Genomic DNA, 26,695 nt, shown 5'->3' on the forward strand with positions numbered 1-26,695 from the left:
TCTCAAATGATGCTGCTGCACTTGTCACTGGGGCTGATGTAGCTGCCCTGCTTGCCAGCTCTCCCACCACCAGCTTCTCTTCTCCCGAGTCCGGATCTTCCTCCTCTGCCTTGCTGGGAAGTGCTGCGTAGTCTCCTGCATCCTGCTGGGGGTCGGCGGGCGACTTCCGGGGGACACTCTCGGCCGTCGGAGGGTCGGGAACGGCGGCGGGACTCGGTTCCTCCACCGCCTGATCCCCCTGCTCAGCTACCGCCCTGCTCCGCTCCTCCCCCGCCTGCTCCCGCTGCTCTGCCACAGCCGTTTGGCTCCCCGTGCCGCTCTCCCTGGCAGCCTCAGCTGCCGGCAGCTCCCGGGGCCGCTCCTTCCTGGCTTCACGCAGCCTCACGCAGACGACGACGAGGATAAGGACAAGGACAGCGAAGAGCAGCGGGACGGCCTGGTACAAGTCCAAGTCCACGGCCACGTCCATCCCCCCCTGCTGCCGGAGCCCCACCGTATTACAAGCCTCCGACACAAACACAAACACATCCAATCCATACACCAAGTACCCGGTAAAATCCCGAAACAGCGAGATCCAGAGAAAAACCTCTAAGAGCCAATAAATCAGCATTGTGACAAGAGACCATAAATCCGCTCAGATCTGTTCTTATCTCAATCCCTCGGGCCCCACGTTGGGCGCCAAAAATGTCGTGGTTTAAATCAAGTCCCCCAACTCCCTGAGAGTTAGGAAGGAGAATCCAAAGAACGTAGCCCCCACGGATTGAGATAAGAACGGTTTAATTGCTAAGGCATAACACAAAACCCCTACTGCCATTTACTACTACAAATAATAATGATACAGCAAACAGCAAGTGAAAAGAATACAACACCCCACCAGCCATCGACCCATAACTCACTCCACCCTGCCCGGCCGAGCATCATGTGCTCCCTCCTCCATTTTTCTCCAGAGCTCTACCCCTCCAGCCTTCTCTTTCCCAGTATCCATCCTGGGCATCACGTGCTATGGTATGGAATACCTCATTGACTAGCCTGGGTCAGGTGTCCTGTCTCTCCTTCCTCCCAGACTCCCCCTGGCTGGAAAAAAAAAAAACCTTGAACAAAAACACCCTCAAAACATGCTCAAACCATGACAGCATGTTAGCCCACCAACTTGAGTGCAAGGCCTTGATGTATTGTATGAACATAGTTACTAACACCATGGGAAATATTTGCATTCAGAAGACTGCAGTAATGCCCTTAGAAGGAAAGCACTGAGCTAATACCAAGGAATAAGAATCTGGAAGAGTTCCCAGGTTCACAGGAAAAAAATATAGTTTCCACTACAGCTTGTCAATGAATATTGAAAAAAGATGAGTGATGATTAAGAGTTTAAAATAATCTCCTTCCCACCCTTTCACCTACCTCCAGTCAAACTATAAAGCCAACCATGCCCCTGGCTTACATTATAATGGAATTATTGTTCATGGAGGTTTGGCCAGTCAGCAGTCAATAGTGAAGAAATGACAAACGTGTGCACAAAAGAGAGCCTTTAGAAAGAAAGGAGAAAGGAAAGAAGAAAATTTATTATTGCCAGTCTACTGATGAATGCAGGCATTAGAATAGCAGATGTAGAATGTATAAGGGGCTGGAGAGTGAAAAGCTAAGTGTTGCCTTAGAGCACCAGGAAATGGAGCCAGGGTTGTGAAAGCCATCAAGCTGCCTGCGCTCTGCATTCCTTAATGTACAATGAAATGCTTTGATAACAGAAACCAAAAACCCTAAAATGACAAAAGCTTCCTGCAAGAACCCTTGAAATAAGGTTTGCTGCCAGTGCAGGGTAGTTGTCAGTGTAAGGCAAAAAGATGGGGAACTGGAACTCCATGTGCTGGAATGGGAATACTTGCTTCTGCACATGGGACTGTTGCTTGGGATACACCAAACAGCAAGAAAAGGACTAAGAAGGATGCAGTCTTAGCTCCAAGGTAATGGATAATCCAGAAATAGCTGTTTCTCTTCCTCAACATTTTTTAAACTGCCACAGGAGACCTCTTTCCACTCAGAGCTCAGTTATTCTTCAGCATCAACTTCTCAACACACCAGTTTGGCTTTCACAAGTAATCTGCAGGACAGGCTAGAAAACCTGTGCTGAATTCCCTCGTCTCCAATATTTGGCTTCAGTTAGGAGAAGATTTGCCCCAAGACTAAACATGTGTAATATTAAGCATAACCTTTTCTTAGCTTTATTGTACTTGCTCCTAAATCTAAATTATGTAAACCTTGTGTGTGTTTATGTGTATGTGAGTGAGGGAGAAAAACTCAAACAGGCATGGAAAATGTGGACTCCATTCATCCTGCATACACTGTAATATGAACAGACTCACAGAGGTGTGTGAGCATATATAGACTTAACCACATCTACTGTAAAGAGGTAAAAAAAATGCTGAGAAGCATTTTGTCATGTTTTCCATTTGAAACGTGTGAGCTGTGGAAACTCAAAGCTGTAACACTAATGTTGCTTCTGGTAGATTTTTTCCGGTTCTATTTATTTTTCGTGTGCTATTTATTTGCTATCATGTTTTTTGGGAACTTGACAAGTTTGAGAGGTGTATTTTCCCCCCTTTCCCTATATCTAGAAAATATGCACACATTTGAATTATGACTTTCCTACAGGAACTAACAGCTGTATGTGCAAATCATGCATATAAATCAATTACTGAGGCCTATGTACTATAAATGCACCCATTAATTAAGCAATGTCAGATGCTATGAACCATGAAGTTCATTACATCTTTAGCATTCAAACCAAGGATTATTTGAAGAAGCAGCACTACATTTACCTAATAGTTAATGAAATTAAGCCAGGTTGTTGCCAACATTCTTATTTTATGCCTAATTCAGTGTTTAAATGTTTATGAATAAAACACTAACTGCTGAAAGCAGAAATGTTGAAATGTAATTACTGGTAAGTTATAATGCACTTGAGGACTCATTATACCAGACTTGGGAGTTTTAAGATCACCAGTGTAACACACTCTCCAAAAACACAGATTTTTTATGGGCTAAAAGCTGGAAAGACATAAATGCTGTTGAATTTGTCCTGGCTGAGTGGAAATTTTGATGATCGTGGTAGTATGATTTATGAGTATAACATTTTCCAGTCATTACGTGGCTGCATTTCAGCATTGTGACATGATTTGCATATGTGAATATCTCTGCAAATTAACTTCTGATGAGAGCTACATCTGCCTGGATTAAGAAGCTCCTATCTTAAAACCAATCCAGCTGCTACCCTGAAGGACCTATTTGAAAAAACAGCAATCTGCAATGTCATCATATATAGTTTTTCCATATGTATGTCCTGATTTAGATTTAAACGTAAATATTGCATGGGAGTATTGTTAGGGTTTATTCTGCCAGCTAAGAGGCACTCGGTGATGTCAACATTAGGATTATCTCTGCTGTGTAGCACCTTACTTTCCTTTTTCATTAACCCATCTACAGACACCTATGTATCAAGAGCTAGACCAGGATCTATCACTGCTGTTTAAAGCCATTCTTAGCCACATGAGTAAATGGAAACAATGTAAAGAAAAGAAGGAAAACAATAAAACTCTCCAGAAATCAAGAACAGCAAAGACCTTTATTCAAACCAAGCACTTTCTGCTGCTGGCTCAGCATTTCCCAGGATCAGGCTTTTCTGCTGGAGAACATGCATTCACAGAAAGGTGGTACAGCCGTATGGCCTCTGCCTCAGAAAACTTGCATGTGCACTCTGATTGTAACCAATAGACACAAGAGATAAAGTCAGGCAGGCAGGCAGACTGGGGAGAGCAGAGGGTTTTTTTTTTATTATTTTATTTTTGCAGAATAACAGTAAATTCATGTCAGATTCTTGCTGAGCACTTTGTAGACCCCAGCAGATTTAAGTGCAGTAAGAAAGGAGCTTGCAAAAGGAACTGAAAGGAGAGTCATGAGGCAGAGTTGTGAAGGAATTGTGAGAAAAGCATTGGAGCTTTCAAGAAGTGCAAAAAAAGGGATTGTGGTATGTGGAAGCCAACACAACTGCTTGCTGCAGAAGACTGAGGGGAGTTAAAGTATCGAACAGACTTCTCTTTGGGACGGCCTTCCAGCAGTTTATCAAGACAATTGGGTCACTTTGGAAGGGCTCTGAGAAACTGGCTCGTTCTCAAAGAGATGAAGAGTTGTAAAAGCAGGGATGTGACTTAGCTGCAAGGCTCGGGTGGGAGAGACACACTCCCTGGGGGCCAGGCAGTGGTTCTGTGAGGAAGAGGAGGGAGAGGTTGCACAGGGAAAATGAAGAGATTGCAAGTTGTGTGGTCTTCAGAGCAGATATGAGACACTTTCAGAGGCAGCAGAGTGAGAGGAACTGATAATTTAGGGTAGGAGGAAGCAGGTCTAAAGAGGCAAGGAAGTGATGGGAATCAGTAGCAGAGCAAAAGAAGTTGAGTTTGTGCTTGTGCTGACAGTACTCAGAAATAAGTATAAAAGGCATTGAGGACAGGAGTCTATGTAAAGATAGAGAGATACAGAAAGAGTAAAAAGAGAGTTAAGAGAAGAACCAGAGAAAGAAAGAAAGAAGCACTGACTTGAGAGAAAAAATACTTAGCATGGGTTTTGCCTGGGTTTTTAGGAATGGGAGAAATCAGATATTATCTTATTGGAAGCATTTCAATTTTTACTGATATCAAGTTTTTAACATCTATAGTACTTATTGCATTGAATGTATGAACTTATCCTTTCTTCTCTCCCAGAAATTCACCAACATTGCTGCTGCTTGAGTGCACTGCTTTAGCTAAAAGTCATTGCAATACAATTGAAATTTTAAAATTGTGACAGTATCGATGAATTTGTAATGAATTTCACTTTGCACATGAGTTGAAAGCTTGACATGTAGAAGTCAATGGCCAAACCCCAAGGAGTAATTGTAAACTGTTTCAGCAGCTTGTATGTACAGTCTTAACTGAGGCTTAAATATGTAGAAACCAAAGCCACACAGTAATATCCATACCACATTTTTAAGTGCTTTTCATCCAAGTGTTGCAAACTAAAATATTAGTGGAAATACAGTTCAAAAATTTCTGAAAAAAAAGAAAGCATCCTCACATCAATACAACAAGGGGCAGAAAATACTTGCGTGCTAAGCAGCACAAAGCCTAACAGCTAGAATAACTTCACCAAAATATAAAAAAAGAGTTAGCCCAGTATCTGGAGGCAAAGGCATAAGTAAGCCAAGTTTCCTGGAGCTAAATGTGCAAGCATATGATCCTACCCCTCCTCAGACTGAGCAGTGATTTACTGTGAGATCAGTCTTCATGCAAATATAGTATTGAATGGAGAAAGAACAGCAAAGTCAACACCATGATATATTTATATATGCCAGTATGGACCTAGCACTATGCTCTGCTGCTTCCAGACTGGAAATGAATTGCTCCTGCAGGCTGATGTGGAGGCAAGAGAGTTTGCTCTGCCTCCATCCCTTGTATAAATCTAACGTCTGTTGCTTGAAGTCTCAGAATCTGCAGCTGGTCATTGCCTAATGTAATGAGTTACTTGATGGTTTACATCTGACAGTGCTCAGCGCTGCTGAGTACAATCACATTTGAAAAGGTTAATAAGTGAAAGACATATGCAATCTTATCAGCATTTGTGAACAGCAATGAGATTCATTCCAGTGCTGGTCATTCTTAAAATAAGACCTCTATTGTCAAATATGAATGCAGAGTTAAGGCAGGAGGGATTCTCTTTGTAAAGCACTGCTGATCCCACAAGTTAAGAAGGGGTAAAATGCAGCCTGTGGAAGACCTTACGATCTTTATCCACTGCAGTCTTTGCTTTCTCACAAAGCAGCTGTTTTCAGATCCCATGTGCAGAAATGCAGTCAGCAGTGCTAAGCGAAACTCATTGCCTAAATGTAAGTTCCTTCTTATCATAAAATGTTGGGTTTATTACATTTTAAGATGACTAGAGGTAAAATCCCTTATATTGCATGTTCCCAAGGAATTTTCATTTCCTGGTTGTGTGCAATAAGAAGTATAAGAAATTTCTTCCAGTAGTTCACAGTGGCCATATTCATATATCCATCCTGGTATAATTCCCAATGGCTTTGTGAAGGTCTGAGGAAGCAAAGGAGTAAATAAACTCATTCTCTGTCAGATTTACAGTTGCTTCTTCAAGAAGGACTGCCTTGATTGCTGTCTGTCTCTGTCATTCCCAGGTGAGTTCACAGAGAACTCCTTAAACAATGTCAAGAGCATAGGGAGCTAGAGCAGTGACATATATTGGCTCTCAAGTTATTGGGAGATATCTTGATTTTATTTCTTCTGGCACCACTAGTCACTCTTTGTCTTCCATTTAGCATGAAGAAACACAACATAATATGCCCTCACAAGGGAAGGGTGAAAAGGGGTCTGGTTATCTTAGAGCATCAGGTGCTCATTATAGCCAGCAATTAGCAAATCTCAGATGTTAAGATGCTTATTCAATCCTTCTGATTCTACACTATTAGATAAGAAATTCTGTGAAAATCAGATGTGAGAATATCAACTGAGCTCAAATGTTAAAAATATTAAAAAGCCTCTTTTCCCCTATAATTGGCACTTCCAAGATTGTAAAGAACAAAATACTTACTCAAGTATACATATTTGCTTTTAGAAAGGTTAATTCAGAGCATTTAATTCTAGGTATTCCTAAATATATTTTTGTAATCCTTAATATAACAAACTGGCAAGAAGTCATTCCACTATTTTAAATAGACTTCTAATTAAGAATAATGAAAACAACAAAACCTAAATTTTAAAAAGGGCTGGGCAGCTTTGGTCCAGTCCTAACTATGACTACATGTAAGTGTTTTCTAATAAGTCTTGCATTTTCAAAAGGTGCCTATGAGTCTGGTTATCTCAGATTTTCGGCACATTTTAGCGCTCTAAACAGAGCACCCCAGAAGCCACTTGCCATGTTTGCAAATATGGACCTCTATTTTACATACTGCATATTTTAGATTGTCTTTGAACACAGCAAATAATGTAACATAAAGATTCAGTTATAGCTGTCTCACTCAAATATTTATGTAACAGTTGATTTTATGTAGTTGCTTCAGAAGGGAGCTATTGCAGCACAAATATCTCTCTTGTGGTTTTCAGTTGATAAAATCTAGCCCAAGAGCACAAAGGACCCAGCTGAAGCTAATTGAAATATTTCCTTTGTCTTCTGTGGATAATGAGTCAGGTTGTAGGTGCATTTACTGATATATGATTACCCAGTGAACAATGCAAAATACTGGTATTTTTGTCTCATCTCTCAGAAATAGGACATACATTTTTCCCCCACTTAATATCACGGTCCAGAGTGCTCTAGCATAGAGAGAATTAATGATTATCCCACCGTTAGGGGTACATAGATTAGTATGACATGACAGAAAAGCCTGTCCTAGCAACACTTCAGCTGTAGTTGCATGATGAATAAAGAGTCCTTTAATTTCTGGATATAAACCAAAGAGGAGCTGTAGGCAGTGTATTTAGTAGGTGAAAATGAAGCAGGAGTTTCTGGACTATAACAGAAGCTGAGAAGCTAAGCAAGTGCAATGAACTTAAGCTCTGCATCACCACTCCACAGTTATTGCCAGAAAACAACTTCTGTTAACTCATGTCATCTTTTGAAAAGGCTTTTGTGTGACATTACTAATTTCTCCTGGCTATGTAACCCATGAGTAGGAAAGGCAATGGGAACATGCAGCTGGGCAGCAGCTCTGCAGAAAGCAAGTCCTGGGGTTCTGGTGAATACCCAAGTTGAATGTGAGCCACAATGTGCATGTGATGCATAAGCAGCAAATAATATCCAGGGCTGCGTTAGGAAGAATGTTGCCAGCAGGTTGAGGGGCATGATCATTCTCTTTTGCTCAGCATTGCCGAGGCTACACCCAGAGTGCTGTGTCCAGTTCTGGGCTCCCCAGTACAAGACATGCATGGACATTAGAGTCCAGCAAAGGGATTGGAGCATCTCTTCTATAAGGACAGGCTGTGAAAGCTGAGACGGTTAAGCCTGGTGAAGAGATGGCTCAAGGAGTATCTTACAAGGTCCTGTACCTGGGTTGGAGCAATCCCAGGCACAGATACAGGTTGGGAAGAGAAGAGATTCAGAGCAGCCCTTCTGAGAATGACCTGAGGGTGCTGGTCAATGAGAAAATGAACATGAGACAGCAGTGTGTGCACGGAGCCCAGAAAACCAATCATATTCTGGGGTGCATCAAAAGGAGCGTGACCAGCAGGTTGAAGGAGGTGATCCTGACCCTCTACTCTGCTCTCGTGAGATCCTAATTGCAGTATTGTGTGCAGTTCTGGTGTCCTCAACATAGAAAGGACATGGAATTGTTGGAACAAATCCAGAGAAAGGCGACGAGGATGATCAGGGAAATGGAGCACGTCCCATATGAAGACAGGCTGAGAAAGTTGGGGCTGTTTAGCCTGGAGAAGGTTGCATGGAGACCTCATAGCAGCTTTCCAGTATCTGAAGGGGGCCTATAAGGATGCTGGGGAGGGACTCTTCACTAGGGACTGTAGTGATAGGACAAGGGGTAACGGGTTGAAACTGAAACAGGGGAAGTTTAGATTGGATATAAGGAAGGAATTCTTTACTGTTAGGGTGGTGAGGCACTGGAATGGGTTGCCCACAGAAGCTGTGAATGCTCCATCCCTGGCAGTGTTCAAGGCCAGGTTGGATACAGCCTTGGGTGACGTGGTTTAGTGTGAGGTGTCCCTGCCCATGGCAGGGGGTTGGAACTAAATGATCTTAAGGGCCTTTCCAACCCTAACTGTTCTATGATTCTATGATTCCATGTTCTGAAAGGCCAGAAAGAACAATGAAATCATCAGCATTATAATGTATATCCTTCAATGAGTGTTTTAGATATGCCCACATGGGTATGTGGATTTACTTTGAAACTGGATATTCTGATTTTTTATAAACCTATTTAAGTTCAGAATAAATTTCTTTTTTTATTGTTTTTAAAAAATAACATTTTCATTTATCTCTTCTATCTATCATTCATCTTTCATTCTATCTCTTCACTGACCTCCTCCGAGACCAGGATTGAATAAATGAAAGTTTACCTCTTATTCCTCCAGTTCTTGCTCAGTAAGCTCAAGAAGTTTACATAATACAAACAAGATCTCATTTTTTATCCAGGAACTCAAAAATCCAGAGAATCATTATTCTCTGTCTCTCTTTTTTTGCATGGGAACTATTAGCACAAGTTGCTTTTCTCAGAGCATTACAACAGCAGCCCTATCTTGTTTGTCTTAATTACATAGGAAATTTAACTCTGCCTTCACTGCCTGAGTAATTGCTGCTTATTTGCCTGAGTGAGGTGAAGGGAATCATGTCCTACAATATTGTCATGCCGCTTTTGTTTGATTGCTATGTAGTGCTTCGGGTGTAGCATTAGTGCCAGCTCCTTGGCAGAGGTGGGCAGCATTCCAGCTGATTTAGGAGGGAGCAGGGTTTCTCTGTAGATTAAAATAACTGTTTCCATATTTCCCACTCTGAAAACTTCAGCCAGGTCAAAGCCAACATTTTGGCCTTAAGGCCTACTGCCCACCTGCTTGTGCTTCTCTAGGTCTCACCTCTCTTTGCCTTATTATTCTTCTAGTTACATTCCTGGTGCTGTAGTCTGGATTGCATAACATCTTTTCTATAAGGTCCAGTGTCTGGGCGGAAAACTGATGTGGTACTCATGAAAGAAGGATTTGAGTCATCTTTCTGTGAAGCACTGGGGTATTCAGAGGTTTTTTTGGTGGGAAATAGAATTTTGCTCAATGACATTCTGGGGTAGCAGATAAGACACAATTTGTTCCTCAGATACCTACAATATGGAAGACAAATGCAAAAAACGATGTATTTCACAAAAAATGTATATCACAACAGAAATACTTCTTGCACTATGCCATGAACAGCCTCATCAGTTTTTCTTTGACAATTAGCTGTAACTGTGTGAAAATTATTAGCTGTTTTGAAACAAAGGGACTTTTGAAAAAGAACCAGCATGAATACTTAGTGAATTAAAGCAGAAAAGCCTTGATTAAGCAATATACACCTAATTTCACATAAAAATGCTGATTTTTCCCCTGAAGATTAACTGTGAATTCCATTAATACAAAAAAATTCTGTCTGCATATCAATTAGAGCTTTGAGAAAGTATGCTCATATGCTGTATTAAGGAGAGTTTAAGTCACATACACAGAGGACTTGAAAAGCATGGAGTTAATGACTTCAGCTTGTCCTTGATTGTCTATGTGTGATGCGTAAAGGCTAAGGAGTGTCTGTGGTCCTTGCTTAGGTCTGGCTTTTCCTCTGGCCTTGGCATGTTGCTTTATGTTCAGCTGCTGAAGCACAGAAGGAGCAGCAACAGAGAATCTCCTGCCTAAGTCAGCCACACTAATAGCTGGCTTTTACTCAGGTCTTGCCCATTGCGGTTACAGAATAAGGATACTCCCTTTGTGGGACAAGTACACATTCCTTGAATGCTTTGGTGAGCCACTGAGCATGGCAGCGTGAGAGGATGAGGTTTGGCTGATTCCAGAAGCAGCACACTGCTGCTCCCCAGGTTCCTGGACACCTCCCATATGGTGACACCATTTCTGGCTGTCCCTTGTTCTCCTAGCACTCTGACATTGATTTTGCTGTCTCTCTGGATGCCTTTCGTGAGACTTCCTCACAACCAGTATGTGCATGAGAAGTGCAACTAAGTGAGGATGCTCAGCTCAGGTTTAATTGCTCAGCTGTCTGTATTACACAGCGAGGGCTGGGGTTATTGTCTCTGGGTTTCCTACCTAAGTAAAATAGCATGTAAACATTGCTTCTAATGCAATACTTGGCTGCTCAATTAGTGAGGGTATTCAAAAGGCATACATAAGTTCATTTTTACTACTAAAAGAAAAATACAAGTGGAAAGAATACAATACAAAAGCATGTAAGACAGATTTGCACTTAATTCTTCTTTTTCTTCCCTGGAATTGAAACATACCTCTTAGAACTAATAGGCTGAGGGTTGGGATAGTAATAAGTCTTTGATTTTAATATAAGTTTGAAAGAATCGCACATCTCTGAAAGATTAGGGAAATATAACTTTTATTTTAATGCAAATAGTATTTTACTGGACCCTGGCAGGGTATTAGAGAAATTATCATTTTCTCATTAGTCTAACTGCCAACAGCTCTTACTTTCCTTTTCTTCACAATGGAGGGTGTCTCAGACAAAACGCTACTTAATCAAATTAATTAAGACGGAGTAGATTTTAAAGCACGAGGTTCAGAAGGAATCAGGCCAGAAACTTAGCATGTTCAAGACTTCAAATACTTTCTCAAATTCTACAGACTTCAGTGGTATTTCATTGCTTTCTTGAGACAGGTCCTAAGAGTACGGCTTTGGTATTAAAGCAGGAAAATTTTTGTCAGACAATAATGTGTCGTCAAATGGATTTATGAAAATATAAAAGTGTTGCTGAACGTCTTGTAAAAATAATTTCCTTCAAGAACATTCAGTTGTCAGTACCTTCATTTTTTAATTAAACATTTTGACAAATCAGGTTGAAACAACCATTTGTTTCAAAATTCCTTTTTGCTGTGCAGTTGTGAAGTCTGAAATCAAAACCACGTCTGACTTGATCTTTTTCTAATCAGTTGTTCAGAATAACTGAGTTTTGTGCCAAACTGAAATAATTATTTTTTAAACTGCCAGAACGGCCGATAAATGCAAAAATAAAGCAACTGAAATAATAGCAGTCTATGTACAGGACTCAAAATCTGTGGGCTTCCAAAACAAAATCGTTCACAGGTATTTTATTATAACTTAGCTCATTCAATTGTCATATGCAGTTATGCTAACTGCTGTCAGCACAGAGTACTTACACAGTTTATTTTAGCATATATATTGAAAACAATACTTACATCTTCACTTCAACTATGACATATCATCTGCATTCTATTCTAGGAAGAAATATCTAGTTGTTAGTCGCTTGTGATTAGTACTTCCACATTATATAGTGCTCGCTGTAAAAAATGATGGAGGAAGCCTTGTTGTGTCAGGTTCTGTACAGATCAGGATTGTGAAATATCACAGCCTAGTCCAGGTCCACTGGCTGCTGGACCTCAATTTGTTGTGATGGGACCTACTGCAGCATTCGGTGCAAGGTACCAAGGACTGGGTTAGAAACTAGATCCGGGCCACTCAGGAGCCTTTTGCAGAAATAAACCCTTCTTTCCCTCCTTCTCCTCAAGAAAAATCTCACTCAGTAGTAGGCTTCTGGTAATGATCTAACTAAAAGCTTTCAGCCCAAAGCTTTAAGAGGCACAAGAACGTTTGTGTGTCATGATAGTGGCTGAAAAAAAACTCTAGCACATCTGGAAGTGATGCCTTCTTGTAAGGCACCTCAGACATGAGGCTCTGCTCTGTGTCATGGTGTCAGTCTCCAAAGACAGCTAACCATCCTAGTTTGGTGACAGCATACCACGAAAGAGATACCACAGTGCTGTTGCAGAAAAACTTCAGGCTGGACTCAGCTGCACAGGTCTCAGACTGCCTATATCAGATCTGACGGATCTGCCACAGCAGAATCCTGCCAGTCTACATGTTTGAACAACCATCCCCCTTTGCCCCCTGGATATATTTTTCAGGGATTACGTGATAGTAAAGCACAGAGACAAAGCTATAGCACACATCCTCCAATCTCCCAAAGGCTAGAACAACTTTATAGGCCTCTGGTAAACACCATGCTGCTCAGTGCAATTCCCCTCAGACTGATGGTCACCTCCCATGTTCAAGTCCTTCATAGAGAGTCAAGTCCTCACCTTGCACATTAAAGTCCTTTAAAGAGAGCTGGTTTCATTTGCACTTACTCCGTGACTTGATGCTGGCAATGAAGACAATTTTCTCACGTGATCAAGTACATCTATTTGAATTTCTAACCCTTTTTTAGCAAAAAGGTTTGCTGGGGAAAACCAACCAATTTTGAGCGCAACATTAAAGCAGGGGATGGGGGATAAGGAATGAAGGGAGGAGGAATAACCGCAGCTAATAGTCCTTTCCTTAAGTGGTGTTCTTGAAGAGGAAGCCATCAAAACTAAGGAGAACAGAGCTGTGATTTAGAGGGTGTAATGCAAAAATGTGTGATTCTCTTCTGAAAGGATAGCTATAGTGTATGTGATATTCATAAAACCCACTGGAATCTGTGACTTGTAACAACCTCTGAAAGCTTATTTCTCTATCTCCATTTATGAATTCTGCGCCTTATTCTCCCCTGTAGCACCATCTTATTGCAAAGACTCTAGAGGGAGTTGCCAAATAGGGTGAAATAACTTAAATATTTCCATAAAGCATGACGAGCTACTGCATTCAGAAGTATTTTTTAGTCTTACAAGACATTGATTTATTTAATTTATTCTCTTTTGAGTAAAATTAAAGCAATAATGAGCATTAAGTGGAATTAGCTGAGATGGAAAAACTGTCCAGCTAAGATGTCACGTAAAGCAAGAATAAAAAATAAAATTGGATAGAAGTACTTCTGAAACTAGTTATACAGAAATGAAGAAAGTCATGTAACCAAGTAAAGAGCAACATACTGCAGATTTTTGTTCTAATTGTTAAAAAATGTTTTCTCCTACTCTCAGAACTTCTAGTCCAAGTTTGAGCCCGAAGCAAATTTTTACAGTAGAGTTATAAACCCATGAAAACAGAGGTTTATAATGGAAACACTGGCACAATCCTAACTAGTGGTGTTGTGCCATGGGGTGTCTCTGTAATAAAAAAAAAAGTCTCTGAGCCTGTATGCCAGCCAGAATAGCTAGCAACACCCAAAAAACTAGACAGAAGTAATGAAACATCAGCAGCACTAGCTTTCTGAGATAAAACAAGAACATGAACTCCCACACTATAAAGGATTACAAACAAATAATTTGTCACAGCTTTGAATAAATACAGAATAGGAGCTGTGCTTTGAGAAAATTATGGGTTATTAAGGTATGGAATTTAATATCATTGTCAATCTATAAAACTTTTACAACCTGGAGTTATTTGCACAGAGATTACATCCCCAAAGCTCAGTGCCAAAGACACATGTTAATAAGCTCACAACTTTTAATTAAGCAATACGTATAAGTAGATTCCCATTAAGCTGTGATTTGTGGGGTAGTTCATTACAGTGGGTTCCAGCCACCAGACACATATTCAATACAAATCAAGCAGCCTGCATATTATCCAGCTTAATGCGAGCCTACTTGGGATATTTTATCACCAGATCAGATTGGCGATTCAGAGAACTATATTTTTTTCTAAGATTGGGGGCAGCGACCAGAACCTTATAATGACCCCATGTTGTTTTGTTAATGAAACTATCAATCTGAATTGTTTAGTTGCAAGTGGTAATTATTCATACTGTTAATCATAGTTCTATTATATACAATATATATATATGACATTCAGCCAGAACACATTTGCTCTTATTTGAATTAAATGTGTAAAATAAGACATAAGAGATGGAAATATGGATATTAAAGACATGGAATGATAAAAATAATTTATACTCTTTCCTCCAAAGAGATTGATGGGAACATTTTCCAGATCTTGAAATTTGAATTCCTGAATTAGGCTAAAATTGCTGTCCCCAGTTTGTGATACAGGGTGTCAAGTAGAATTTTTTCAATCAATCACCTTTAGTCATGACACAAGTGTGGTATGCCAATTCACATCTTTCATGTTTAGATGGATTTCCCATTGATTACATCAGCAGTGAGGATTGTAGGGCAATGTGACACACCAGTCTTAAAAATAAGGTGGATATTCTGCATTATTTATCACCTTCTTTTGCAGGAGTTAGAAGTTCATGGATCATTGGATCATAATCTAGAAGAAATTACTACAGTCAGAGCTTTGGAAAATAATACTTCATCATAGCATATTATTCTGGTGTTTCTTCCATAATAATGCTAATAAATTAACTTTGCTACATATTTACAGTTATCAAAAGTGACAACTGTTGTTTTTAACAGCCCTTTCAGTAAGGATTCTGTTTACTTAACTGTAAAGAAATATGCATTTTATTTACTGACTGAACTTTTAGCTGACCTTAGACCCATAAAACTACACAAAATACTTAGGTTAATTTTTTTTTTATTTATATTTTCTATTTCACTATTGAAATACTCCCTAAACAGCCAATCTTCTCTAACATAATGATGCCATCAAGAGCTGCCCAGTATATTTGGCAAACAGGATTTGCCATCCAGCCCCAGGTCTGTTTTATTCAGTATCTTGCTGACAGCAGAAGCTTAAACATGAGGTTTCATGAAACTGGGGTGGGAATAAATTCTACTAGAGAAGACTCTGGGCTGAAAGAGAAAGGAGGGAGCTCCTGAGAAGATGTGAACTACAAATCAAGAAGACAAGGAGGGGAGAAAGATCATAATTAGCTATAGCTCTAAATGGAACAAGAAGAATTTTTCAATCAATATGGTAAGCTGCTTGTAGCCAATTAAAAGACTGTAAAGTAAGGACAATGCCATATGTAGATTAGGCTAGTCTCATAAAAAGAGCCTTAAAGCAGTGTTGCATAGTTCATGAATTGATTTTGCTTGAAGGCCGAAGTAAAAGGAGATGCAGTAAGGCAGTACAATAGTTACAAAAGTGGTACCTCGGAGAACTCCATCAGCAGCAAATGGTACAGTCAGAGGAGTTTTACGCATCCTTTTTTATACAAGTTTTGTCTCACCCCACTGACTTTCATAGGATCACACTGGCACAAAGCTATAATGAAGATTTTTTTTGAGATTACACTATTTCTGAACTAACTAGAGCAGTGCAGGTGTGGCAAAAACTGTACCTCTGCCTTCAGCTTTGAATTCGCTACTGAATCTCAGCACTTTGCCTTTGACAGCTCCATGGGATACAGCAGCATTTGGAGGAGTGAGGAAACTACCACAGATGCCAGAAGCTAAAGAGTTAAAAATGCTCTACTGCAGCCTGCAGAGAAAGCGTGGAGTCAAGGAAAACACCCAGACACATAGCTGTTGAGACAGGAGCAACATTACAGCCATTAAAATCAAATGTCAGAGAAGGAACAATGCCTATTAGCTTTTAGAAACTGAAAATGAACAGTTCACTTTTATCAAACAAATGGGTTCCACTGTCCAATTACTAACTTCTGATAAGCACTGTGTCAATTTTGAAATTGTACTGCTGACTCTGTGGAGAAGAAAATATAAATCTGAGTTATCCATATAACAAGGATAGAAGGAAACCAAACTATTACAATCCTGACCTAATTACTCAGGCAAATCACTCTCCTTTTCAGGAACATTGTAAAGCCAGTAAAAACACTGTAGCCTTTGCTGACAAAGCTCTGACCTTGTATGAGGCCCTTTTCCTCTCTCATTCAGGTCCCATCCGATCAGAAGCTTTGAAAAGTCCTCCAATTGGGTCCTTCACTTGAAACAGCATCTTTTCATTTTGTCTTACTAGGGGATACAACAGCTAGGACTGCTTATGCCCCATCTGAGCAGGCAGCAGAGGGCTGCATTTTGCAGGCTGAATGGGACTCTGCATCCACAGCACATCATCAGGCACAGCCACATAGAGCGGCTGGCAAGGGTACTAGAGAAAGCCAAGGGCGTAACCGATAGCCTATTTGCTTTTTTAGAGTAATATCCATTGTGTTCAAGGGGGATGCAAATGATTCCATTCTTTCTTCAGTGTTGCTAAATTTGAAGTTAATTAGCAACTCTCATTTTAGTGCTATTTTCTATCCCAAAGTACATGAGCTGCAGATTAAGCATGGATTGAATTTTTCCCTCAGAGCAGACAAAAGGAATTATGAAAATGGCAGCAGCAGAGTGCATCATTGAAAGAACAACAATAAAAGGAAATCATAAAACAGAGCTGATTTTTTTTATTTTTGAAAATATATTTATGTGGTTAAAAATAAAACATATTTTTCACATATTCTTACCTAATATATGGTTGTCACATACCTGGATGGACAAAACTTTGAACTAAATAGAGCTAATTCTCCATTTGTCTTCCCCATATATCACTGAAAGAGGACATATGTGACCAGTGATATGGCAATATTAGAGAGAAATCTGATACCTTAGTAGGATTATTTATGAATTTTAAAATATATAGCTGCTTAATGACTTTGCTGACAACCCTAGTAGTGCTGGGAGCATAAGCCACTACAGAGCTGATAAGGTAACCTTAGTGGACAGCCGTCACCTTTGGTCCATTGGACTGACATTTTGTGTCTTGCCTGCTCCCAAAGCAGGTGGCATGGGTAACTTTGGACATTTCTACATTAGTGTCTTAGATGACCTTTCAGGGCAAATCTTCCCAATGCCCGCACTTACTGTGCCCTGTAGCAGTACTGGGACACATTTACTGTGTTCCTTAGTTGAAACTAGGCTGGAATGCTATTCCAATTTATTCCTGACAATTTCTTACAGAAATCAATCTATTTTACTCCAGCGCCTAATGGGCATTAAGTCCACAGGACCAGATTACAACTAGTCTGAAGTAGAATCCAACAATCATAGATGCCACACCTTCAGCACTAGCTGTGCTCCTGTATAGATGCATTCCTACTGTCCTGTACTACTGCTGATGTATGTATAGTCTCCTAGTGTTGTATTCTCACAGCATACAAGTTTTTTTCATCTCTAAAATGAGCATTAAAGTCCATGTTTCATTCCCAGCCACTTAGCTGTCTTTAAGGAGTCTCAGCCCAAAGATGTGCCTTACCACTTGTGACATTTGTAGTCAAATAAGAAATATAGGATTTTGAATTAAACTTTTAAACGAGACAGACACACACAGAGCAGAAATACACTTCAGTTGCCAGCTGTGCTAGAAGAAGGAATAACAGCATCAGCCTCACCTGTCCTCACCAGCCTTCTCTCAAAGAGCTGCTAGTAGAGTTGTTCATGCAAATGCTCTGTCACCTGTTTTGGGTAAAATGCCTGGAACAGAAGGTATTTGCTGCTCATCCTAAAATGGGTGAGGGAGAGCTCCCATGGGAGCTCCTCTTGCATGAAAAATCTGCAGCAGATGATGTTTTCAGGTGCACAGCTGTGCTCAAAGGAGAGCTTTTGTCCACAACAATAGCAAGGGTACAGGAGGAAAGCTAAAAATTAGAAACCTGAATGGCACAGCTCTCAATCTGGTCTCGCTTTTTTCATTCTGGACCAAGTTGTGTCCACAACAGCTCTTTCAACATTTCTTGTGAAATCCTTGGCTGCCAGAGGAGCACAGACAAGACCTTTGCTTATAAGTACAGACCCAGCCTTGAGTGAAATGTGCTCCTGATAAGCTGGATTCATGTGCATATGGCCATTGCTTCACAGAGAAAAACCAGCACTTAAAGTTGTTAGTAGGTCAATGTAATGTGGTCAGCTTCCCAGTGTCAATGCAATTTTTTAAACCAAAATGCAAGCTATTCTAAATGGGAATGCTTGGTGGGGGGAGGAGAATGGCAAAGAGGAGGCTGTAACCAATTCCTATCCACCACTCATTAAAGAGAAAAACTCATTGGATGAGACCATTAAAAATCTTAGACTTTTCCATTTCTAACTTGAAAGATTCTATGAAAAGGTAACATACATTCTCCAATAGTTTAGAACTTCTGTAGTATATTCACAGATAATATTTCTGGGAAACAAAACAAAACAAAGCAAAAGCCTTCAAACACCAATTTTTAATTAAAAAATAGGTAATAAAGACTTAAGCAAAATGGACATCAGATAAACCTCTGAAGAGGTTTGCCTTACCACTGAAATCTATCCTGCTATCATTCTATACACTTGAAAACACACATACATACAAATTCATGCACTGGTTTTAGATGGAACAATAGTTCTCTGTTGCTCCAAATTATGTTTTCCATTGCATGGTGAAGTTCTAAAATTTGTCTGGAACAAATTGTGTGGAGTTCTTTCTTTCTTATATTTATTATTTTATTATGTAAGGACTCCGCACCTTTGGAGTAGAGGCTGTTGTAAACATGTGCTGTAGTGTAGATGAGGAACTTCTCCAATTTCATTAACAAGTAGCAAGATCTGTGCATATACCTCACATAGAGAATGTTTTAGAAATACACCCTATTATGTCTAGTTAAGTCAACCTTGTGTCATTATTTCATATTAGTGTATATGACAGGATTGGCATACCCAGAAAAGATGCATCAGAACCATTATGTGTCAGCTAAGAAAATGAAAAAATGAATTCTATATTTTGAAAACTAGGTTAAATATCATGTCGTTCAATACTTTAAGGAGAAAAGGTTATATTGGTACAAAAAAAGAATGTGTGTCATTTTAAGGTTTAAGGAAATACTTTGAATAAAGGTCTCATAAAACAACATAAAAAAAAAGATCTTCTGAGTGCATATCTAAGTAACAGATGATAGGGAAATGAGAATGAAAATCTGGTGTAGCAAAAGAAAGAAGTATTGTTTAAACGCTTTGTTTTAGGACATATAAAAGATTGACTTTTTTTTCACAAGGAAACATTTTGAAATCAGTCAGGATTTCACAAAGTATTTATTTCAGGTCCAACATTATCATCCTACACTATTAGTGGAAAGATTTTTCCTGTATAAGGCTACACTGATTTCACTGAAGTATTAAGCCCAAGTTAAAAATGAGTGAAACATAAGTGAAGAACAAATAGAAGCTACTTGTTTTGGGCAGATCTCATAATTTTCAGAGAAAATAGGGCCAGAAGAAAACCCAAAACATCTCCATCCAACCTATGTACTAAAAATTGAATAACTATATATAGCTTATCCCTTGGGTATGGTTGTTTGCCCTGTCTCCCAAAAAACAGAAAGAAATACTATTTGCAAGAAATTTAAGTTGACTGCCTTTATCCTTCCTCTCCTGCCCACAGAAAACAACCGATTATCATTTTCACAATGAATCCCAGAAGATGGATCTACTGACAGGAGATTCTTGGTTTTCATCTTTTTATTTTGTCCCTCACTTCCTACCCTTTTATCTTTATCTGGTGGGTTGACTCTGACTGGACCCCAGCTGCACACCAAGCTGCTCTATCACTCCCCTCCTCAGCAGGACAGGGGAGAGAAAATAAGATGGAAAAAATCCTCATGGGTCAAGAGAAAGACAATTTAATAAAGTGAAAGTAAAAGTCACATGTGGAAAGAAATGAAAACAAAATATTTTATTCTATACTTTCTATCAGCAAGTGATATCCAGCCACTTCCTGGGAAATAAGGTTACACATAGTAGTTGCTCCGGAAGACAGATGTTGTAAATAATGAATGCCCCCTCTTCCTTCTCCTTTCTCTTAGCTTTTGTTCCTGGGAAGATACCATATGGTGCAGAATATCCCTTTGGCCAGTTTGGGTCAGCTGACCTGGCTATGTTCCTTCCAAAGGTCTTGCCCATCTCCAGCCTACTGATATGCTATCAACACTTTTTAAGCTACCAGTACGAAGCACAGAACTATGATGGCTGCCATGGGGAAAATTATCTCCATCTCAGCCAGACACTATACACTTTATAAAGAAAACAGCTTCAAACCTAGTCACAAAAGAAAACTCAAAATAGGATTCCCCAAGGTATAACACTAGGGGGAAAATTAAAGACTCAAGATAGCTTTGTGCAGTGTCTCTAATCTTGTAATTTTGATACCTGAGCTGTAATTTTTTATCTTTCTAATGTTTTGTCTTGCTGGTGAAGATGCACCTGTGGCTCGTACTTTGGGCCATTTCCTCTATGTGTCATCCCCAGTACTTTTGCTGTGTGGCTCCTGCTAGGTGACTCCTGTTTAAGAGAAGGAGAAGGCTTAGAAATGATCAGAGACTCAGAAAGGTTTATGACTTCTCAGAGTTTCCATGTGCTCAAACAGCAGATCTGAGTGTATCCCAATGCCTTTTGCTGTAGAGGAAATAATATTGCAATGTGATATAAAGGTAGCTCTCAATGTCAAAAGCTCTTCTGGTGTGAATTCTCACATCTCCATCATCTTTCACTGAGCAGCTAAAAAGTATCTGTGCTGAGAATCAGGCTCCCCATTTCTAAATTACTGCATAATAATATCCTATCAAGGAGATATAAGAGGGAATCAGAAAAGCTCATCAAAATGTTCAATGACATGGCAGCAGATTTATGAGGAAAAAAGATGTCATTATAAAAATGAAGAAAAAAAAAATTGAAAGGTCATATTCATTAGTAAGAAGACCCGAAGAAGGTACAGAAGATACAAATATTACAGATCTACCACCACTTTGGAGTTTTGTTGTGAAGAGAGAGGGAGGTTTTCTTAGAGCATTTAATTAAAATGAGGTACTGCTTCTCTTTATTTTTACATTTTCAATCTTTTTATTATCATAGCAATAAGTCTTCAACTGCTTCCTTAAGCATTAACAGCTGATTTATTTAATAAAATTGAGGACTGAGCATCACTAGAAATACTGCTTCCAATGGAATGCTCTCATGCTGTGATTGGTGAAGTGCTAAGTAATTTACTTTTAATGCTAGCACATACCACTTAGCACTATATTTAACTGAATGATGAAAATCACTCATTTTTCATCCCCTTGCTTAACTGGTGCTCAGCATAATCTATCTACTGTACTATGAGCCTAGCACCAGATATATTCTAATAGACCTTGATCTCCAATCTACAACATGCATTTTAATTTTTAATTCATACTTATGTCTTTATCTTTTAATAGAACAGAACTACAGATGGGGAGTATGTTTTAGATAATAAGAGCACAGTAGGTACCCAGGGAAACTACACCACTAAAAGGATTCTTTATTTACACTTTTCAGTAATGACTGCATATATATAGCTACACGGGAGAAAATTGCTGCAAAGGAACACTGCATAGACAGGCAATTACTATCCAACTCTAACTGAGCATTATGGATGATGTTGGTGAGAAGAGAACTTCAGAAAACACTTTCAAAGGCAATGCCAGCCAGTGTATGTTGACCAACAACCAGGGGAACTCATAAGATGTAAGTAAACAAAATTAATATAGTCAACATTAATTATTATAAATAATATGCTTTTAAAATAATCTTATGTAAGCTATTAAAATATTAATTATAGACAAAATTAATTGTCAATATTTTATAATATATGTCCTAAATAGGTAGGATGCTACATTTTCAACAAAAATGTAATGTGAATTTACTTAATATTTAAGCATACTTTAAATTTGGCTTTTTCAATAATATGTGATGTTGAAGAACTAAACATCCCAGGTCAGATGGTAGTCAGTGGAGACATGCCAATGTAACGGGGGGAGTAAAAGTGGTCAGTCAAGCCCTTCATCCTGAGTGAAGCCTCAGGACCAGATCCACCTTTATGAAAAAAATCAGCATAGTTCTATGGTTCCACATGTAAAGTCAGTCTTACCATCAGACTAAATAACAGCATATTATCAATATCAGAGTCAAAATCTCACATAACCAGACTGGGATAACTCAGTGGTGGGGAAACTTAGGATATGACATTGCCCAAAGGGATTTTTACCGTTACATTCAGTCATGCTCAAAGACAAAACTAAGATCAAGAGGATGCTGCCTACAGCATGCTGTCTTCTTGATACTGTCACCCAGAAACTGCAGCAGGTTACAGATCACCTTAACTCGTAGCAGAGGATAGTCAGGTAAACAAGCACTGTGTAATTCACTCTTTGTGGTGTAATTGCCATTACCCCAGTATCAGGGGTGATTCATGAGAAGCACAACTCTACTCAGGTAGAAAAAATCCAAAGAAAATTCTGGAACTCGATGGTTTCTCTTCAGTTGGTTTGTTTTTTAAAATTATGTACAACAGTTTAAAGTGTCAACAGGCAAGCCAAAACATTAAAAAGGCAAATTTATTCCTGTTACAACAGAGAAAAGTCATTCAAATAATATCTGAGGCAACATAACCCACAAAAATCACATCACATCTTGCAGACATTCAGAAGATTTTTAACAGCATTTCTTCCTGCGATTAACTCATAAAAACACACATATGTACATGCACAGAAATCTATTCAAGTAAGACCAAAAAGCAGAAAACAAATTGTTACCTTGCAAACCCAAAGAAAAACTGTTTTCAGAAGTGACATTTAAACCTCCAGGTTACATGTCATTTAGTGATTATTCAGATGGAGGAGAACCATAGATTTAAGTACCAAAATTAATCAACAATGTTCAAGACATTGGGAATGATCTTACAAGGGTAAATTAATCTTTAAAAGTTTTGCCATTCCAGTGTGAACAAACAAACACCAGAAGTCATCTGTGTTAGAAAAATGTCACTATGTTAATTGATTACAGTGTTTTACTTGAATGATTCAAAATAGGACAGTAAGACTTTTCCCTTTTCCATCTGCATTTTTAGGACAAAAAGGATCCTACTACAGGGAAGACCAAGAGTCAGGGCATTGGCAGTCTGCCCTTCATTTCTGCATTTGCTTCTGACTTTGATGGCATTGGACAAATGACTTCACCTTTCTTGTCTTTGTTCCCCTTCCCAATTTATCCTTCTGTTGTCTCTCATAGTCCTTGCCTTTGGGGCATGAACTTAATTTTGGATGTATTTGTATGAAGCCAAATAGAATAGGCACTAACCAGTTCAAACTAATAAGCAATAATTTAACACTACTAAGAAAGCATGAGGGTAACCTCCAGGATGCTTTAAGCTGGTATAGCTCCTAGGGAAGCAGATCTGATCAGTGTTAAGACCCCAGCAAAATGATCTTCTCTGGGATCTTGTAAATTTTGCAGCCTGTTGGGGCTTGGCTACAGAACTGGTGGCATGAAGCCATCATTGTTCCTCTTCTGGGCATCTTTGCAGCCTTGCAATTACAATAGTGTTGTGCTTTGAACAATTACTGAAAACACTGTCAACATTTTAGTCATGAAAATTGAAAGACAAATCAGCAACATTTTCACTGCCACCACCACCATTAGTGGGTACAAGCAAATCTGAAAAAGCAGGAGCAAGCAAACCTATCTAGGAATGTCCCACTATTAGGTAAGGGAAGAAAAATCTTTAGAAAAAATATTTACATGATCCAATCTATGATATGATCCAGTGATCTCACCATACTGAAAAGCTTGTTGAAGTCACAGAAGGGTTATGAACAGAGCATTTGTAGGACAACACTGTACACACAGAGGTGTGGACTTCAGAACCGTAAATCCTGTCAGACAGTAACCATACTATGGATGTGGGTCAGGATGTAAACAACTCTGTGGACTGTGCATTACTGCAGGAATTAGCTCTTGTTGGAGACAATGTGATTTCCTGAAGATCAGAAAAAACAATGTAGAGAAAGATATGATGTAAATAAATGAACAGGCAACAGTGTACTGATGACCTCCCTCCCCTAAAAAAGCAATACAGAAGCAAGATCCCATACAGTAAATTTATCAGTTTTCCTTTGAAAACCTGTCTTATATGCTCATGTGAACTTTCCAAGGTTTCCCTGTCAGCAGACAAGATTTCTGTGGACTTAAAAGTAACACTAAGATGCTTTTAACTGAACTTTATTCCTCAGACAGCATCAGAAAACTGAAAACAATAGGACTCAGCCAAGTGCTGGAATCCAGTGGGACCAGATTTGGCACTGAGTCGCTGGGCAAGGAATGAGAGGAAACTGGTAACTTGCAATAACAGTGATGTCTAAGGACAGTCAGTATGTTTCATAATTCTCTCTCATCAACTAACTTTGATCAGCAGCAACTTCATTACCAACTTGATGCACATGGGTATGTTCCATTCTACATGCATTTCTCTAGGTACTGTGATGGGTCCAGTGGCTCTCAGTACTTGATGAAAAACAAACTGCAAGTCTGACAGATTAGGACTTTCACACTCAGACTAATATGTGTGGACATACATAATATATATAACGTAGCTGATGTAAACCAGTCCTCAGCATACTTTAAATGCTGGCCCTTGCTCAAGATAGATCACTCTGGATTGCATTACTATACTGAGTATCTGAACAGAAAGTGTTACAGCATTTGGGTAAATTACAGCTCTTCAGCCTTCAGGACTCTTGTAACAGACCTATGAAACTACCCAAGGATGGCAACCCACTGGAAAACACAAATGCAAAATTCCAGCTCTATCTAATCACACCTTAGTCTTTCCAAAATAAACTGTTTTCAAATGATCTCTTTTCTTCTACCCCTTCCACATTTTTATGCTTAGGTATCAGCATTGTTTTCCAGCTAGGTACAGAAACTGAAAATACCTTTCCACCTTGTGGTACTCTTCCTCTCCCTCAACTTGATAGACGAAGATGTATGCAGCACGCTGCCCATTTTGCATATGCGCTCCTGGGCTGTGCTCATTTCATTACACAGAAGACTTTCTCCAGTAATATCACCAAATGCCTGAAAAAAACAGAACAGACAAACCAAACATACTGTTACAGTAGCGTTCAGGGAAATATCAGAGGGAACATAGATGACTTTGACTACACTTCCCCACCCCTCTCGTGTTGCTTTCAAAATATTGCCACTTAGAAGCTTTTGTGTGTGTGAAATTTTATTCTGTCATACTAATAACCCAGCTTTACAGCAGCTTACAATTTAGCTTTCATGGTTCAGTTCCACTTCTAGGCTTATAACAATTTTTCTAACAGTTCTGCCAAAATATTATAAAGTAAAAGTTACTGTAAATGTATTCACTAATACAGATAGAGCAGTGAGATTAACAATTTAAACACATGTGAAATGTGAATTCACCTAATTTTTCTCACTCTAAATGCTTTAGTAAAGCAGTGGAATGGGGATTTTTACGCCCGTTGCTTTTAATAATTTCTTCTTATGATGTTCTTGACACATGGAGAAGATTTGAGTGAATAAAGAATAGAGCTTCAAAAAAGAAACTCATGGCCATGAGAAGGAAATGATGTCATAGAACTGGAAACTGGTTATAAAGCCAAGACATTGCACCAGATCCAGCTCAGTTCATTAGCAGTTACCACATCTCAAGTCAGATCCTCAGCTTGTGTCATGTGGGTGGCATTTTGCACAAATGTGTCCTGGCTCCAACTGTTTTCACTTTCTGGAGTGCCCAGTATAAGGGAAATTTTGCTTAGATGACTGTAAGCAGAAATCAGATTTCAGATGCTGAGAAGTAACAGAGCCTCAGCTCTGTCTAGCTGCTGTTATGCAAATTCTAGCATGAAACAAGCAGATTGCTCCAGTAATACCATAATGTTTTAATGAATTTTGCTATTCTCAACCTGATTTAGCTCAGCTGTAATCAATTATACAAAGACTTACTTATGTATGAGAATATTCTCTAATTTCTGTTGTATTTTTGTGTACTTTTATGGTCTGTCTGATGAAACATGTTAAAATCTTTGTTGTACTTCTGGGTTTGATAGCTGGTGAAGCTGGGAAGTGTTGTTACCTCTGGGGATATAGGCAATGAATGGGATACTCCCTACCTCATATAAACAACTGTGACTGATCATTGGAGTAATCTTGTGCATCCTACATCCTTTAGTTTCTTTATACCAGGCTACTCTTTCTTCTTAGCTAGGTACCACTTACACAGAACAACTACTACTTTTCAGTTTTATTCTTTTACACTAAGAGATAGTCCAGTCATAGATTGTCCTAAACTGTTTCTCTCATGGCATAGATGATCTTCAGGGCAGGTCAGAGAT

General features: G+C 39.2%; 1 protein-coding gene across 1 annotated transcript in view; it reads right to left on the bottom strand.

Annotated features, from left to right (window-relative positions):
• Nucleotides 1-22,873: 22,873 nt before the first annotated feature.
• LOC115946659 (uncharacterized) overlaps nt 22,874-26,695 on the bottom strand; it is a 67,744-nt gene continuing 63,922 nt past the window's right edge. The window contains exons 7-8 of the mRNA XM_034070207.1: nt 25,268-25,409; nt 22,874-24,312 (exon numbers count right to left, since the gene is read on the bottom strand). Coding sequence (XP_033926098.1) covers nt 24,284-24,312; nt 25,268-25,409 — 171 coding nt within the window. The 3' untranslated portion in view covers nt 22,874-24,283. The remainder of the gene's footprint in view (nt 24,313-25,267; nt 25,410-26,695) is intronic.

Source organism: Melopsittacus undulatus, chromosome 1 (genome assembly GCF_012275295.1).
Source record: "Melopsittacus undulatus isolate bMelUnd1 chromosome 1, bMelUnd1.mat.Z, whole genome shotgun sequence".
Taxonomy (NCBI): Eukaryota; Metazoa; Chordata; class Aves; order Psittaciformes; family Psittaculidae; genus Melopsittacus; species Melopsittacus undulatus.